Consider the following 14775-nt stretch of genomic DNA (forward strand, 5'->3'; position numbering starts at 1 on the left):
TCTCTGTTTATATCTATTTAATGTGCAACATTAAGAAATAAGTTTAATACCACTCAATATGCTTAATTGTCAAAATACTAAAAATGATATGTGTGTCTGTGCTATATATGTGTGTCTGTGCTATATGTGTGTGTGCTATATATGTGTGTCTGTGCTATATGTGTGTCTGTGCTATATATGTGTGTCTGTGCTATATGGATATATTTGTCTTCCTCATACCATAAAATAATACTTTTTACTAGTAGCTCTAAATAAATGCACTTAGAAATGCAACTTGTATATGTCTGTATTTTGGGACAGTGGCCTCTATATTGAATAAATTGTCTTGTCTTATTAAGTCTACTAAAATGTGTCACATTGTCGAGAAAAAGATGCACAAAATAACTAGGTATTACGTGAAACTAAGACCACTTATCGTTTCGTGTTAACTCATTATCAAGAAATACTTTCTCTTCTGCCAATTCCATCTGAACGTCTGCTGCATCCGATGAAGTGACTTCCTCAACGACTCCATACTTAAACAGAAGAAAAGCCACGAAGTACGCAGCAGCCGATAGTGATTGTAGTCCAATGTCCATTGATTTCACACGGTACCGTAGGCTTGAAAGATCATAAAGTGCGCATGCGCCAACTTCACCACAAACTGTCTGCCAAAATATACACGAGCTGTCAATGACCTTTCCATATACTATTGGCGCCGGGAGGAAACCTGCACAGAAAGCAACGGGTTTAACAACATATTTGACTACAATGGATAGAATTATCATTAAACCGCCCGCATTTTATCAGAAATGAGCGGGCCACTGTAACTTGATAATGCCCTCACATTGCTTGACAACGGGCCTTTATCACGCCCGTTCGTTGTTAGGTGACGTCATGGGGATAGCTGACTTCACGTGCTATAGTGACGTCATCTGGTTTGTCTATGACGTTTTCATGTTTGTAAAATTGGTCAGTGACATTAGTGTTGATTGCAGTGAATGTTTCAAAACCGAAATTGTTGTTTCTTTTTATTTGAGGACAAAGTCCATCCATTTAAGTTATAATAACGATCATCATTTGCAGAAGCCCTCGGTCTTTTAAACTGCACTCCTTTGTCGGGCAGTTAATGAAAGACATCGCGCTTCTGCAAATGATAATTCTCTGAAGAATAGCGTTACCATTATATAAGGGCGACGGAGTCCATATACGTCGTCACATTACACCTTATAGAATTCAATCCACTTTTCTAATTTTGGAGTTATTTACAATCTCCATAACAACTGAATACTGAAGTATCATTTTCCATTTTTCACCAACAATATGTTGCAGGTCACATACCTAACAGCCCATTCAGAAATGACGTCAAAGCGACAGCCATGGGTTTATCACGTGGTTGGACCGTTCTGAAAATGATGAATAATATGTGAATGTAAAACCAAATTTTGATGAAATGGAAAATTTAATGTAAACAAATATTCGTCTTTTCAACATGTATTTCTACAAAGTACAATAATACCACTTTCAACATTCGAACTGAGCCATCGACGGTACACCCTCACCCTTACCTAGGTGTTTGCTTAACGTCATACTCAGGAATATTCCAGCTATATGACGACTGTCTGTAAATAATCGAATCTGGACCAGACAATCCATTGATGGACATCAGGAGCATCGATCTACGCAACTGGGATAACAAGCACCAACCAATTTTTAGTCAGCAAATCTCACCCGCTTTCGTTAGTCGCCTCTTATGACAATCATGAGTTGCTGTGACCAATTCTAACCCTGATCTTCACGGGTGGGTGCGATGGAGTGAAACCGCTTAAACAATACAATCACGTACACCCGATTGCAGTATAAGTCGCTTATCTACGAACGTCAAGTATTGACTTACCATTTTGTCCTATCGAAGCAATAAGACACATTAGAAGACTCTCCTCCATAATAAACATGGGATGGGATGAAAACCTACTTGATGATGGTCATGAGAATAGGAACAATGGAGACAGTCCCCGCTAGACCGGACACCAGGTCAACGATGATGTAGGGGTAAAGGTAGGGACACTCTGTCGGACACCTGCCCGCTGTGGCCTCGTCACCAGGAATCTCACTACATCCCGTGTATGTCTGAAATGTTCGTAAAATAGTGAGTGAGGTGGGTTTCTCGCCGCTTTTAACAATATTCCAGTTATGTCACACCGTGTCAAATTAATGGGAGTGATGCAGGTCTCAGACGTTTACCACCGAGCACTGGTATGATGCTGACAATCATTGAAACATAATCTGGGCGAACAGGGATTCGAACCAGGAACCTCGCTACATCCCGTGTATGTCTGAAATGTTGATACAATAGTAAATTACTGACCTTAAAAGGTTTTATGAGGAATTATACAAAGCAAATGATACTGCAACTATGCCCTTAAAGTATGGGGTTTAACGTCGCGTCCAAGATTATTGCACTTATATAGCGACGTGGATGCACATGTGTGTGTGGCTGCTTGTACTAGTCCGGACTGATGCTGATTTGCAGTGCCAGCCCACTGAGATACCATGCCACGGCTTAACATGAATACCCCACTCAGACACAGTGTACTGACTCCGAGCCGACCAGCGGCTTGTTTTAGCCGCTTAATGTCGAGCGCCAGACAGGGTAAGACGCGGTCGGGGATCGAACACCGGATCTTCCGCTATCCGGGCGGAAGCTCTACCACTAGATCATGGAGGCGGTTGTATGTTGGAAGAACGTATCACTCATAGAATAGTGCAATCATTATGCGATGTATGAATAAATGCTTTATTCAGTAAATAGGCCACCGGCCCTTTTTACAATGAAAGCACAAACGGTTTCAAAATGGCGTTGTGCTACACGTGCTGTACAACCACACAGTTGTATATTGATGGACATCAGTGATATCAGTATCAAGGAGTCTGTTTCTAACAACAAGTACCATCTTTTAACGTCTTTTGGTATGACGTGGTCGGTGATCGAACCCCAGACCAACCACTCTCCGGGCAGACGCTCTACCACTCGACCACGGAGGGGGTCTGCTTTCTTACAAGCTGAAAGAATTCTAGATCTAAAGTTTGACCATTCACAAGTTTTTCAATCAAAATCTTTTTAGGACATCAGCACGATCAGTGCACATCATAAATGTGTTTGTATTCATTTATAAGCAACAAACTCAAAAAGACTCGTAGAAGCTTCATTTGTGTGACATGATAAAAAAGCGGTCTTAAAGTTAACAAACGATAATCACCAACCTTTGTTCAGTGTATGAAACTTGTATGTTATAGTTAATAGGCTAATTCTGTGCAACATGTGGAATTCATATTATCCTTTGTCGTAATACTAAATGTAAAACGTCAACGCCAGAGAATAATCAGTTCGATTATCTGCTGAAACAGAGATTACATTTGCCGTATGAGGATGGCATCCTGTTACACAGGGATGGAGATGCTTACAGTTCCATTTTGAGATTTGCATCCAGCCATACATGGACTGATGTACGTCTCGCCGTCAGCTCCACACAGCGGCATGAATTCATCCGCATCACACCCACAGTAGGAAGCGCTGGTCATATTATGCCTGCAAAGTGTAGTTTTATGTGACTGAATGTAGGTACAACGTTTTATCCCACGTGGAGAAAGAAGGTAAGACAGTGTTGGCCTCTATAGATTGATTTTGATTGGATAATCGTTCGTTACCTTGCTCAAATTAATTGATGAACGTTAAACTGCAACTAATATTTCATTCATAAACGTAGCGTTGCATTCACAATAGGATATGATACAGGCCAATTTCTGGTATCCTCACCATGAAAGTGTTGCAATATGGCTACAAGCGGCGTAAAACCTCACTCACTCACAGTTACATCCTTTTCACCAAAATTAGTTTGTCTAAAAATGACTGGAATCGTTTGTATGCAAATGAATTGTAATAAATAGTACAGCAATAAATAGGATAGTGTTCAGTATTTACAGTGATATCACAACTGTCCAGAGTACTAGACAGTATTATGTCACAATTACAAAAACGAATTTAATATGATAATATACGTTTCAAACAGTTTGAATAATATTGAATCTTCTGTTTTCGATATTGCAGTTCAGTCTTCTGAAACTGCTGTTCTTGTAGATTGAGAACACCGTGATCATATAAACATAAAAATTCAAATTAATATGAAATATCAAGCATGCGATTTATAGATATAAAGAAATGTTATTGTGTTTTAGGTATTAAACGTTTGATTCAACAAAACAATGCACGGTGCATAAAATGTATAGATACACAACTGAACGAATGGTGTTGAGTATCACTGAATTCAATATCTGGGTGTGCTGCTGAAAGACGCCAGCCTTATTTGATACACGAACAAAACCCCGACATGTTACATTCAAATCTTTGTCAGTATCAAGCGTAATTATTGTAACTATGAAAAAACATCTCTGAAGGTGCATGAACTCGGCTTACTGATTGGTGTTTGTTTGTTTGTTTGTTTGTGTGTGTGTGTGTGTGTGTGTGTGTGTGTGTGTGTGTGTGTGTGTGTGTGTATGTATGTATGTATGCATAAACTCACGTGCATATATATGTGTGTGTATTTGTGTGTATCTATCTATCTATGTGTGTGTGATATTGTGTGCAAGTTTGTTTGTTTGTTTGTGTGTGTGTGTGTATGTATGTATGTATGTATGTATGTATGTATGTATGTATGTATGTATGCATAAACTCACGTGCATATATATGTGTGTGTACTTGTGTGTATCTATCTATCTATCTATCTATCTATATATGTGTGTGTGATATTGTGTGCAAGTTTGTTTGTTTGTGTGCGTGTGAGTGCATGTGTGTGTGTGTGTGTGTGTGTGCATAGATGCATAGATGCATAGATGCATAGATATATTGTTTGACTCACCTACTCTCACCCAGACCCTTGATACTGGGATTCGGACATCCGAATAGCAGCGTGAGGGTGTAGCAGGCCGAAGCGGCCAAGGTTACTATCATGATCAGTTTCGCACAACCTCTGTTGGTCAGCTTGAGTTTGCTGGTGAGGATGCCACCAAGCAGAGTGCCCACAGTCGCCCAAAGAAGTTCTTCTACACCTATAACAGGCATTGACATATACTAAAACACACTTGAAATGAATGACAAGAAAACAATTTTGGCAGTATATCTCAAAACACATTGAAGGAGATTCGAAGAATACGACGACATTGTTGTATGTGATTATCTCATCCCTAAATACCCACAACAACGTTAGTTCCTGTTTTTGTCCATTTTACTTAATATTCAAACATTTGAATGTGGATTTACAAAGTGTACATATATACTATAATATTTTGAAAAGGACAACAGACAAATCTTTTGTCCATTTACTTGCTCTCACAAGTGTTTGTAACCGAGAAGGCCTTGAAATGACGGCGTATTCTTACCCACTATAAAGTTGGCTTTGGAAGTCTGTGTCCCAAACTGGTTCTCTATGTATTTTGGGGCGAAGGCTATATTTCCCCCCACGAAGAAGAGAACGCAACAGTTTCCCAGCAGGAGACAAGCAACCACTGGGTTCCGCAACACTCGCACCACTGACTTGGGTAAATCTACAAGTACAGAGGATGATTACCATGGGGATGCATCAAACAGTACTGTGGCCACCCCATGGACAATGTAAAAAAGCGTTCTGTCCGCCATGGTGACCCCACCCCATACTATCCCTGAACAACCACCATAAGGCGTTACGTTCACTGACATGTCTTCAAATGTGCTAAGGCGTCTTTGCTGTTGTGTCAACTAACAAAACAACACGTTAGTTATTCTAACGGTTACCGCTTTATTGTGATAAGATAATTAAAGAAGTGTTTTGCAAGTAGAGAAAGTCTAAACTACATGTTGTAGTGTTACACATTCCTGGATAGTTATTAATGTTCAGAACTCGCTACAAGTCCACCTCGATCACTTGGCTGTATTAGTATTATCTAGCTCATTTACTTACAGTTGTCATTATGCTTCCAAGAGTCTAATGTCTGCCCAGAGGAGGGACTTTGAGGTTACCTTAGAGCTAATGATCTGAATAGAGTTTCTCCGAAATGTTATTGTAATAAGCACTTCATTATTTGAACACTGAAGACGTTTGTACCATTTACGTCTTGCTGTACTATTAAATCATATCGATCTGATTAAACTTGAACATCAATACAATAGTTACTCTCATAAGTATCTATTATCGTATGTTTTGGTTATTTAAATGGAGTATTAGGTGAGAATGGATATTTCACATACCTGATAATTCCTCCTTAAGGGAGTGGCGTTTGCCGTTTACTTGTCTTTTTGTGGGTTTCTTAATGTGCCTTGGAAAGCAGCCCAAGGGTACAGCAAGAAGGATGGCTGCGCATCCAAATACCAGGTACCCGAGCCACCATGCCCCGACCCACTGGGGGTGAAGAGGATCCATCTGGGTCTCTTGAAATCAAGAAATATAATACGGTAAACTACGGTTATAACGAACTCAATGGGATAACTAATTCTAGTTCGTTATAACCGTATTTCGTTATAAGTACATATATACAGCAAAAGCCCGGGACCAAAAAAGCCAGTTTGTTATATCCGTCAGTTCGTTATAAGCGTGTTCGTTATAAACGTACTTTACCGTAAAGGGTAAAGGCGGGTGAGCCTACCCACGGCTGTTGGTTAATAAACGATTGTAAAATAATTACAGAGACTATAAGAAGTACTCACCACTAAAATCAACAGGTATGGCGCTAAAAACGCCACCAAGGCCAAGTGCAAGAGCTGGACCGAAGAACGTCACTGTCATAATGATGCCTACAAGATCATAGACATTACAAAATACATGTGAATCTTGAAATGTGTTTCAAACACACTGTGTTGCAAAACAAACATATTTTTAAAGTGCTACTCTTTACTTGTCAGCAGGGGCGGTCGGGTAGCCTAGTGGTTAAAGCGTTCGCTCGTCACGCCGAAGACCCGGGTTCGATTCCCGACATGGGTACAATGTGTGAAGCCCATTTCTGGTGTCCCCCGCCGTGATATTGCTGGAATATTGCTAAAAGCGGCGTAAAACCATACTCACTCACTCACTTGTCAGCAGGAGAAGTAGTTTCAAGTTAACGTTTTTAATTTCAATAAAATCGGTAAATGGGCTATCATGTCAATGTCTTTTGTTTGGGAAGACAAGCGAGACTGGTTATTTTCTGGCGTTGACGTTTTATATCTACAATTAAATCGAGGCTCTAAAAGAAATGCGAGTTCGGTTTTTCTTCATTACGGAAACTGTTTTTTTCATGTAGCCTGACATGTGCGTGGCACTCATTTCAACCACGTAAAATAAATAATCATATATGGCCATCGTCTTCTACATCTAAATACATACCTGCCAGTAAACTCGACTGCTGTTTGTCACGGGAGTTATTGTCAACGTACGGTAAACCTAGGGAAAACCGTGGGGATTTACCCATCCCTTGTATCACCATAAGCACGGCAAGCACATTGTACACCCAATGTCCGTTGTCAGTCGCTTGGTCCTTCGTAGCTGGACATCGCTCATTGTCCTGCACGGAATCCTGACATAGTCTGACATTGTGAGAGGAATAGTTGGAGCCGAGGTCCCCGACACGAGGAAGCGATACAGGACTCATGAAGTGTAACAGACCCGACATTAAACTAGCAAGGCCATACACAGCCAGTGCGCAGGACAGGATCCTAGGTATAAAGCGCCTTCCCCCAAAATGACTGAAGAAGAAAATAGCTGAAAGATAACCGATTTCGCTGCAGCTTAGGAGTAGGCCACTTCTTGTACTGCTGAGTCCAAACTGCTTCTCCAAAGAGGTGATCTGAGACACAGTGTGGTACTTGACTGCCTCCAGCACCAGGGATGACACACTGAACGCGGCAGTGAACCAGAGGATGTTGTTGAAACAACGACGTCGACGTCCTCCAGGTTCAGCCATGGCGTCGACACTCACACAGTTCTTCTCCATCTGCAATATCTGATCGACAGATCAGGAGAGATAGAGAGAGTAGTATATGGGCTGTAATTTGTTACCATGGACTTCCACAAAATCATTTTGTAACGTACGGACTTGTGGAGAAAAAATATAAGAAAAGCATCTCCTCGGATGGCAAGTGTTTTGTCATACAAATGTTCTAGAGTGAATGTTGTTTAACGGCAATCAGCTATATGGTGCGTAAATAATCGCTTCGAGACCATGCAACCCAGTGGCTGACGTCACGAGAACTACGTACTCACGAGGTCGGGACACGATGACACACGTTCAACTAGGCTACACGTTACACGACCTGACTAGCATTGGTAAACGTTTCACATTAGCATGTGGTAACCGGGCTTTGTGTACATAGGAAAGTTCTAATTTAGTTGTTATTCCAATCTACTGTATTGAGTTGACTTGGATGCCTTCGACTATTTCCTGTGTATCGTCGGATACCGTGTATGAAACGTCATCTTGTGTTCTGTAAAGAACCATGATATAATCACGCGATTACTAGACAACGTAGCAAACCCTCCACACGTATTTAGGTGCCACGCAAGAACCTTTTACCTAAATGTGAATACGTCCGGACATATACAATAAACTTTTACAAATCTGCATATAAAAGTCCTTTAATTACGTTTGTATCCAAACGCATGTATTTATACATATATACTTTGATATTCCAAGTTTTAATAGGTTGAAAGGCTAATTAAGTTTGACTGCATCGATATTGCAAGATCGATAGCCATTATTAAATACAAATGCGGTCTGATATTTCAATGTGTAGTTTGTACTGAGTAATTTATTCATCCAAGTCATGATACATCTGTTGTGAGTCTATATCTCTTATCTAAGTTTGTTATACCTCTATTAAGAATATTTCAATTCTCTTTATTAATCCGTAACGAAACAATATATTTCAATGCAGACCTCCAAATCATGTGACTGACACTAACCTCGAAATCTGACTCGTCACATGATCAGTATTGACCTGTTACGTGACGAATATTGACTCGTCTGCTAGAAAACAAGATGGCGTCTGGTAAACTAGCATTTTAAGGTTCGCAGATAAGTTACTGTAATGAAGCAGTGATCGTTTAAAGGCTTCATAAACTTGAAAGTGAATTTCGGTATGCCTGTGGCCTCGGTCCGGTTAGACCACCTCAGGGGTCGGATCCTCGGGTTCTTGTTTTAGCATATTGACCTCATCAAGAGTAACTCTTTGTATAATGATTTTGCGATATTCCAAGTTTACGTTTATTAATAACCATTTGAATGAGGGACCTGTGGCTCCTGGTTCAATCATGTCATCAAACAATGCTGTTATAGCCTTATCGAAATTATAACATGTGTATGTTTCTTCTGTATTTGTATTGTGTAAATGGCCAAGTACACAATGTGCAGTTTTCGGTGCTACAGTTAAATATACACTTGATGACACACTGTCTACGGATATATGTGTGCATGGCATTTCATATTATTTGCTTGTCTCATGTATATTGGGGGCGGTCGGGTAGCCTAGTGGTTAAAGCGTTCGCTCGTCACGCCGAAGACCCGGGTTCGAATCCCGACATGGGTCCAATGTGTGAAGGCAATTTCTGGTGTCCCCCGCCGTGATATTGCTGGAATATTGCTAAAAGCGGCGTAAAATCAAACTCACTCACTCATGTATATTGTGTATAGTTGTTTAACTTTATGTATGGCGTCTTTTTTATTGCTTGTTTTTCAACAATATTCCAGTTATATGACGGCGGTCTGTCAGTAAACGAGTCAGGACCAGACAACCACCAAGTGATGAGAATCGATCTACGCAATTGGGATACGATGACATGCTTCAACCAAGTCAGCGATTCTGACCACATGATCTCGTTAGTCGCTTCTTACGACAAGCATAGTCGCCTCTTACAAGCATTGGGTTGCTTAAGACCTATTCTATCCCGGATCTTCACGGGCCTAAGAGGCTTGTTAAGGAGATTAGCCTTTCACTTTACATTCCTACCCTTCCCGACCCATAATAGCCCAGTCAATCGATTCATCACTTGAAGACACTTATTAAATAGTCACATGTAGAAAATAAGACTATGACTTGGAAGGGCGCACACTCAAACTACTTTCTAGCTAAGCTAACTATGGCTGAAACGGTTATCCGGGTACACGAATGCTCGAAGCGTTATCTCCCGTGGTCAGCATACTTATCTCCCTTGATCTGTTTAGTTATCCCCCTTTCTTAGCAGTCATGGGGGACAAATAACACTTAGCTGTGCGGCAATTATTCGAATCGTCTTTCAGAAAACAAAAACTAAAACTAAATGCATGATTTGTGCTTTTCAACTCTCGTTTCAGACTTCCACAAACGCTACAATAAGAAACCTCTTGAATCTGAAAGATTGAAACTACTGAACTCAAAATGATCAACTGCATCCTCCTCGTCAAGTTTTGGAAGTATTGAAAACAAATAAAAACAATTCCTGACTATAGTTAAAGGTGTGTTCATGTTTGAAATTCCACAAATAGTATTTTCTGGGTATTTCGATATTTATTCATTAATTTTGGTTAGGAGCTGGAAGAAGGTTATAATAAGTTTTAAACACTACTATTATTGCCAAACGCATCTTAATCATCACCCGAAGGTGTGAGTTGCTAAACAGGTTCAGCAGGCAGGACTAATATTTTCAACACAATTACCAGTTAAACAGACAAGTTGATTCGCTATCTGACTAACAACCTGTGTGAAAGTGTTTTCGCTGCCTGATAAAAGAAACAGTTTTCCCTGTCGATTATATTCCGAATGCATTACTTCTTAGTGTATTCAACATAACTGATAAGTGTTGGAGTTTATTGTACATTTCGCGAATGTTTTAAAGTATCTGAGGATACGATGGTGCACACTGACATGAAGTGGACGTGGTTGATTGTAGTTACCTAAAACTGATACTTTTCCGCAAGTATTTCTACTTATACACATCTGATCATCAGTCTTACGCGATTTATTATTGAGAAGAAACGCGATATTATTGCGACTATTACATTCATATTATGCAAATTCACGGACATGAATGATATTATTCGCGTGTGGGTATGATGTTGTTCTAACAAAGGTATCACAAGAACCACTTTTCGCAAGATTTAGAAGTGTAGACTTACTGTAATTTTGAATAGAATAGGAAATAGTCAATGAACATCCACCTCAACATAACATCCGTCTCACGTTAACAGGCCAACCTGTTGTTAGAGTGCCACGTTGTCAACGCGCATCTTGTTGTGATTGAGGGTGTATCTGATAAATATGATTTACAGTTTATTGGTATATGGGTTTCACATGATTCATTTTTCACAACCATGAGAAGCTGTTAACACATTTTAATAATTGTTTCTGATATATGTAAAACTATTACTGGATTTATTTGAAAGTATTAATAAAAACAGCCTTTCCATAAATAGATAAAATAGGGAACTATATGGAAATTCTGCCGATCATCACGCGAGTACATATATTGAATAATATATTCATGTACCATTGCTTGTGGTAATTTAGAGGTATGCAAGATACTATAAACGTTCAGTAAGTGAGTGAATTGGGTTTAACGCCGCTTTTAACACAATTCCAGTTCATCGCGGCGTGTCAGCTTAATGTGTGAAGAAAGCCCGAAGTGATGCAGGTCTCAGACGTTTACCACTTCGGTGAAACCCATGACACGGGCATGGTGCTGACAAACCTAGAAACATGAATGGTTACAATCATTCTGTGGGTGATAATATCTTCCAACATACAGTACATAATGGTTGCACTCTTTCTCTGGGTGATAATATCTTCCAACATACAGTACATAATGGTTGCACTCTTTCTCTGGGTGATAATATCTTCCAACATACAGTACATAATCGTTGCACTCTTTCTCTTGGTGATAATATCTTCCAACATACAGTACATAATGGTTGCACTCTTTCTCTGGGTGATAATATCTTCCAACATACAGTACATAATGGTTGCACTCTTTCTCTGGGTGATAATATCTTCCAACATACAGTACATAATCGTTGCACTCTTTCTCTGGGTGATAATATCTTCCAACATACAGTACGTAATGGTTGCACTCTTTCTGTGGGTGATAATATCTTCCAACATACAGTACATAATCGTTGCACTCTTTCTGTGGGTGATAATATCTTCCAACATACAGTACGTAATGGTTGCACTATTTCTGTGGGTGATAATATCTTCCAACATACAGTACATAATCGTTGCACTATTTCTGTGGGTGATAATATCTTCGAACATACAGTACATACTGGTTGCACTCTTTCTGTGGGTGATAATATCTTCCAACATACAGTGCATACTGGTTGCACTCTTTCTGTGGGTGATAATATCTTCCAACATACAGTACGTAATGGTTGCACTCATTCTGTGATGAAAATATCTCCCAACATACAGTACATAATGGTTGCACTCATTATGTAGGTGATATCTCCCAACATACAGTGCGTAATGGTTGCACTATTTCTGTGGTGAAAATATCTCCCAACATACAGTGCATAATGGTTGCACTCATTCTGTGGGTGATAATCTCTCCCAACATACAGCACATAAACATTACAGACGCTTACCTGAATGACGGTGTCGAGTCAGCTGTCCTCTCACGTTGCAGGTCGAATGGCCGCTCTCCCACCCCGTCACTGGTCGGACAACATGTTGAGTAGATAGGCTACTCTTCCATGGTGTCCTTCGGAAGATGAGAGCTCTCTATTCAGTGTTATTATTCCATAGCTATAGGTTGACCCGATGAACTTTCCTCTCATTTCCTCTCGTTAAACTAGACTCTGAGTATAGCCATGGGAAGCCTGATGCATGTCCATATTCAAGATGTCCCTGACTGTGCTTATTTGCAGCGAGTGCCTAAAGCCTTTTTACAAGAACAATGCATGGTCCATGCAGGCGATTAGATGCATGCAGTGTTTGTAACCCGACAAGGGAAGGAACAGACGCGGAGATTGAAAAGAATCCTTCTTACCCTAGTATGTTGTCCCCGATATGAACATGTCTTATCTTATTGACAATGAACCAGTCTTGTTGACAATGAACCAGTCGTGTAGTGATTCAGACTGTGAGATACATGAAAGAACACAAACAAACCGGAGGCATCGTGCCATATATCTATGAAAGGTATGTGATAACATGTTAAGAAAGTAGGTCACAAGTGCGCTGGTGTAGGGAGGTAACATAATGCTATATTATAATATCTGTATGGCTCTGCGTAACATCACGTGTGTATTGTTCCGTGCTATATTATAATATCTGTATTGCTCTACGCTACATCACATCTGTACTGTTCTTAGCTATATTATAATATCTGTATGGCTCTACGCTACATCACATCTGTACTGTTCTTAGCTATATTATAATATCTGTATTGCTCTACGCTACATCACATCTGTACTGTTCTTAGCTATATTATAATATCTGTATTTCTCTACACTACATCACATCTGTATTGTTCTTCGCTATATTATAATATCTGTATGGCTTTGCGTATCATCACATCTGTATTGTTCTGTGCTATATTATAATATCTGTATGGCTCTATGCTACATCACATGTGTATTGTTCTGTGCTATATTATAATATCTGTATGGCTCTACGCTACATCACATGTGTATTGTTCTGTGCTATATTATAATATCTGTATGGCTCTGCGTATCATCACATCTGTATTGTTCTGTGCTATATTATAATATCTGTATGGCTCTATGCTACATCACATGTGTATTGTTCTGTGCTATATTATAATATCTGTATGGCTCTACGCTACATCACATGTGTATTGTTCTGTGCTATATTATAATATCTGTATGGCTCTACGCTACATCACATCTGTACTGTTCTTAGCTATATTATAATATCTGTATGGCTCTACGCTACATCACATCTGTACTGTTCTTAGCTATATTATAATATCTGTATTGCTCTACGCTACATCACATCTGTACTGTTCTTAGCTATATTATAATATCTGTATGGCTCTACGCTACATCACATGTGTATTGTTCTGTGCTATATTATAATATCTGTATTGCTCTACGCTACATCACATCTGTACTGTTCTTAGCTATATTATAATATCTGTATGGCTCTACGCTACATCACATCTGTACTGTTCTTAGCTATATTATAATATCTGTATTGCTCTACGCTACATCACATCTGTACTGTTCTTAGCTATATTATAATATCTGTATGGCTCTACGCTACATCACATGTGTATTGTTCTGTGCTATATTATAATATCTGTATTGCTCTACGCTACATCACATCTGTACTGTTCTTAGCTATATTATAATATCTGTATGGCTCTACGCTACATCACATCTGTACTGTTCTTAGCTATATTATAATATCTGTATTGCTCTACGCTACATCACATCTGTACTGTTCTTAGCTATATTATAATATCTGTATGGCTCTACGCTACATCACATCTGTACTGTTCTTAGCTATATTATAATATCTGTATTGCTCTACGCTACATCACATCTGTACTGTTCTTAGCTATATTATAATATCTGTATTTCTCTACACTACATCACATCTGTATTGTTCTGTGCTATATTATAATATCCGTATGGCTCTGCGTAACATCACATCTGTATTGTTCTGTGCTATATTATAATATCTGTATGGCTCCACATTATATCACATCTGTATTGTTCTGTGCTATATTATAATATCTGTATTTCTCTACACTACATCACATCTGTATTGTTCTGTGCTATATTATAATATCCGTA

General features: G+C 39.3%; 1 protein-coding gene across 2 annotated transcripts; it reads right to left on the bottom strand.

Moving 5' to 3' along the window:
* On the bottom strand, positions 1 to 13137 carry LOC124131553 (solute carrier organic anion transporter family member 3A1-like). 2 transcript variants are annotated; one of them, XM_048400841.1, is made up of 10 exons: positions 12598 to 13137; positions 7371 to 7986; positions 6716 to 6802; positions 6260 to 6439; positions 5416 to 5580; positions 4896 to 5085; positions 3445 to 3568; positions 1955 to 2109; positions 1321 to 1385; positions 1 to 709 (listed from the first exon to the last, which is right to left on the bottom strand). In XM_048400841.1, the coding sequence occupies exons 2-10, from the start codon at positions 7975 to 7977 to the stop codon at positions 402 to 404; spliced, it is 1881 nt and encodes a 626-aa protein (XP_048256798.1). In that variant the 5' UTR covers positions 7978 to 7986; positions 12598 to 13137; the 3' UTR covers positions 1 to 401. The 2 variants fall into 2 exon arrangements, with proteins under 2 accessions (XP_048256798.1, XP_048256799.1); XM_048400842.1 differs by lacking the exon at positions 12598 to 13137 and adding an exon at positions 8412 to 8464.
* Positions 13138 to 14775: the final 1638 nt, after the last annotated feature.

The sequence above is a fragment of the Haliotis rufescens genome, unplaced genomic scaffold (genome assembly GCF_023055435.1).
Source record: "Haliotis rufescens isolate VD_foot unplaced genomic scaffold, xgHalRufe1.0.p SCAF_20, whole genome shotgun sequence".
NCBI classification, from domain to species: domain Eukaryota; kingdom Metazoa; phylum Mollusca; class Gastropoda; order Lepetellida; family Haliotidae; genus Haliotis; species Haliotis rufescens.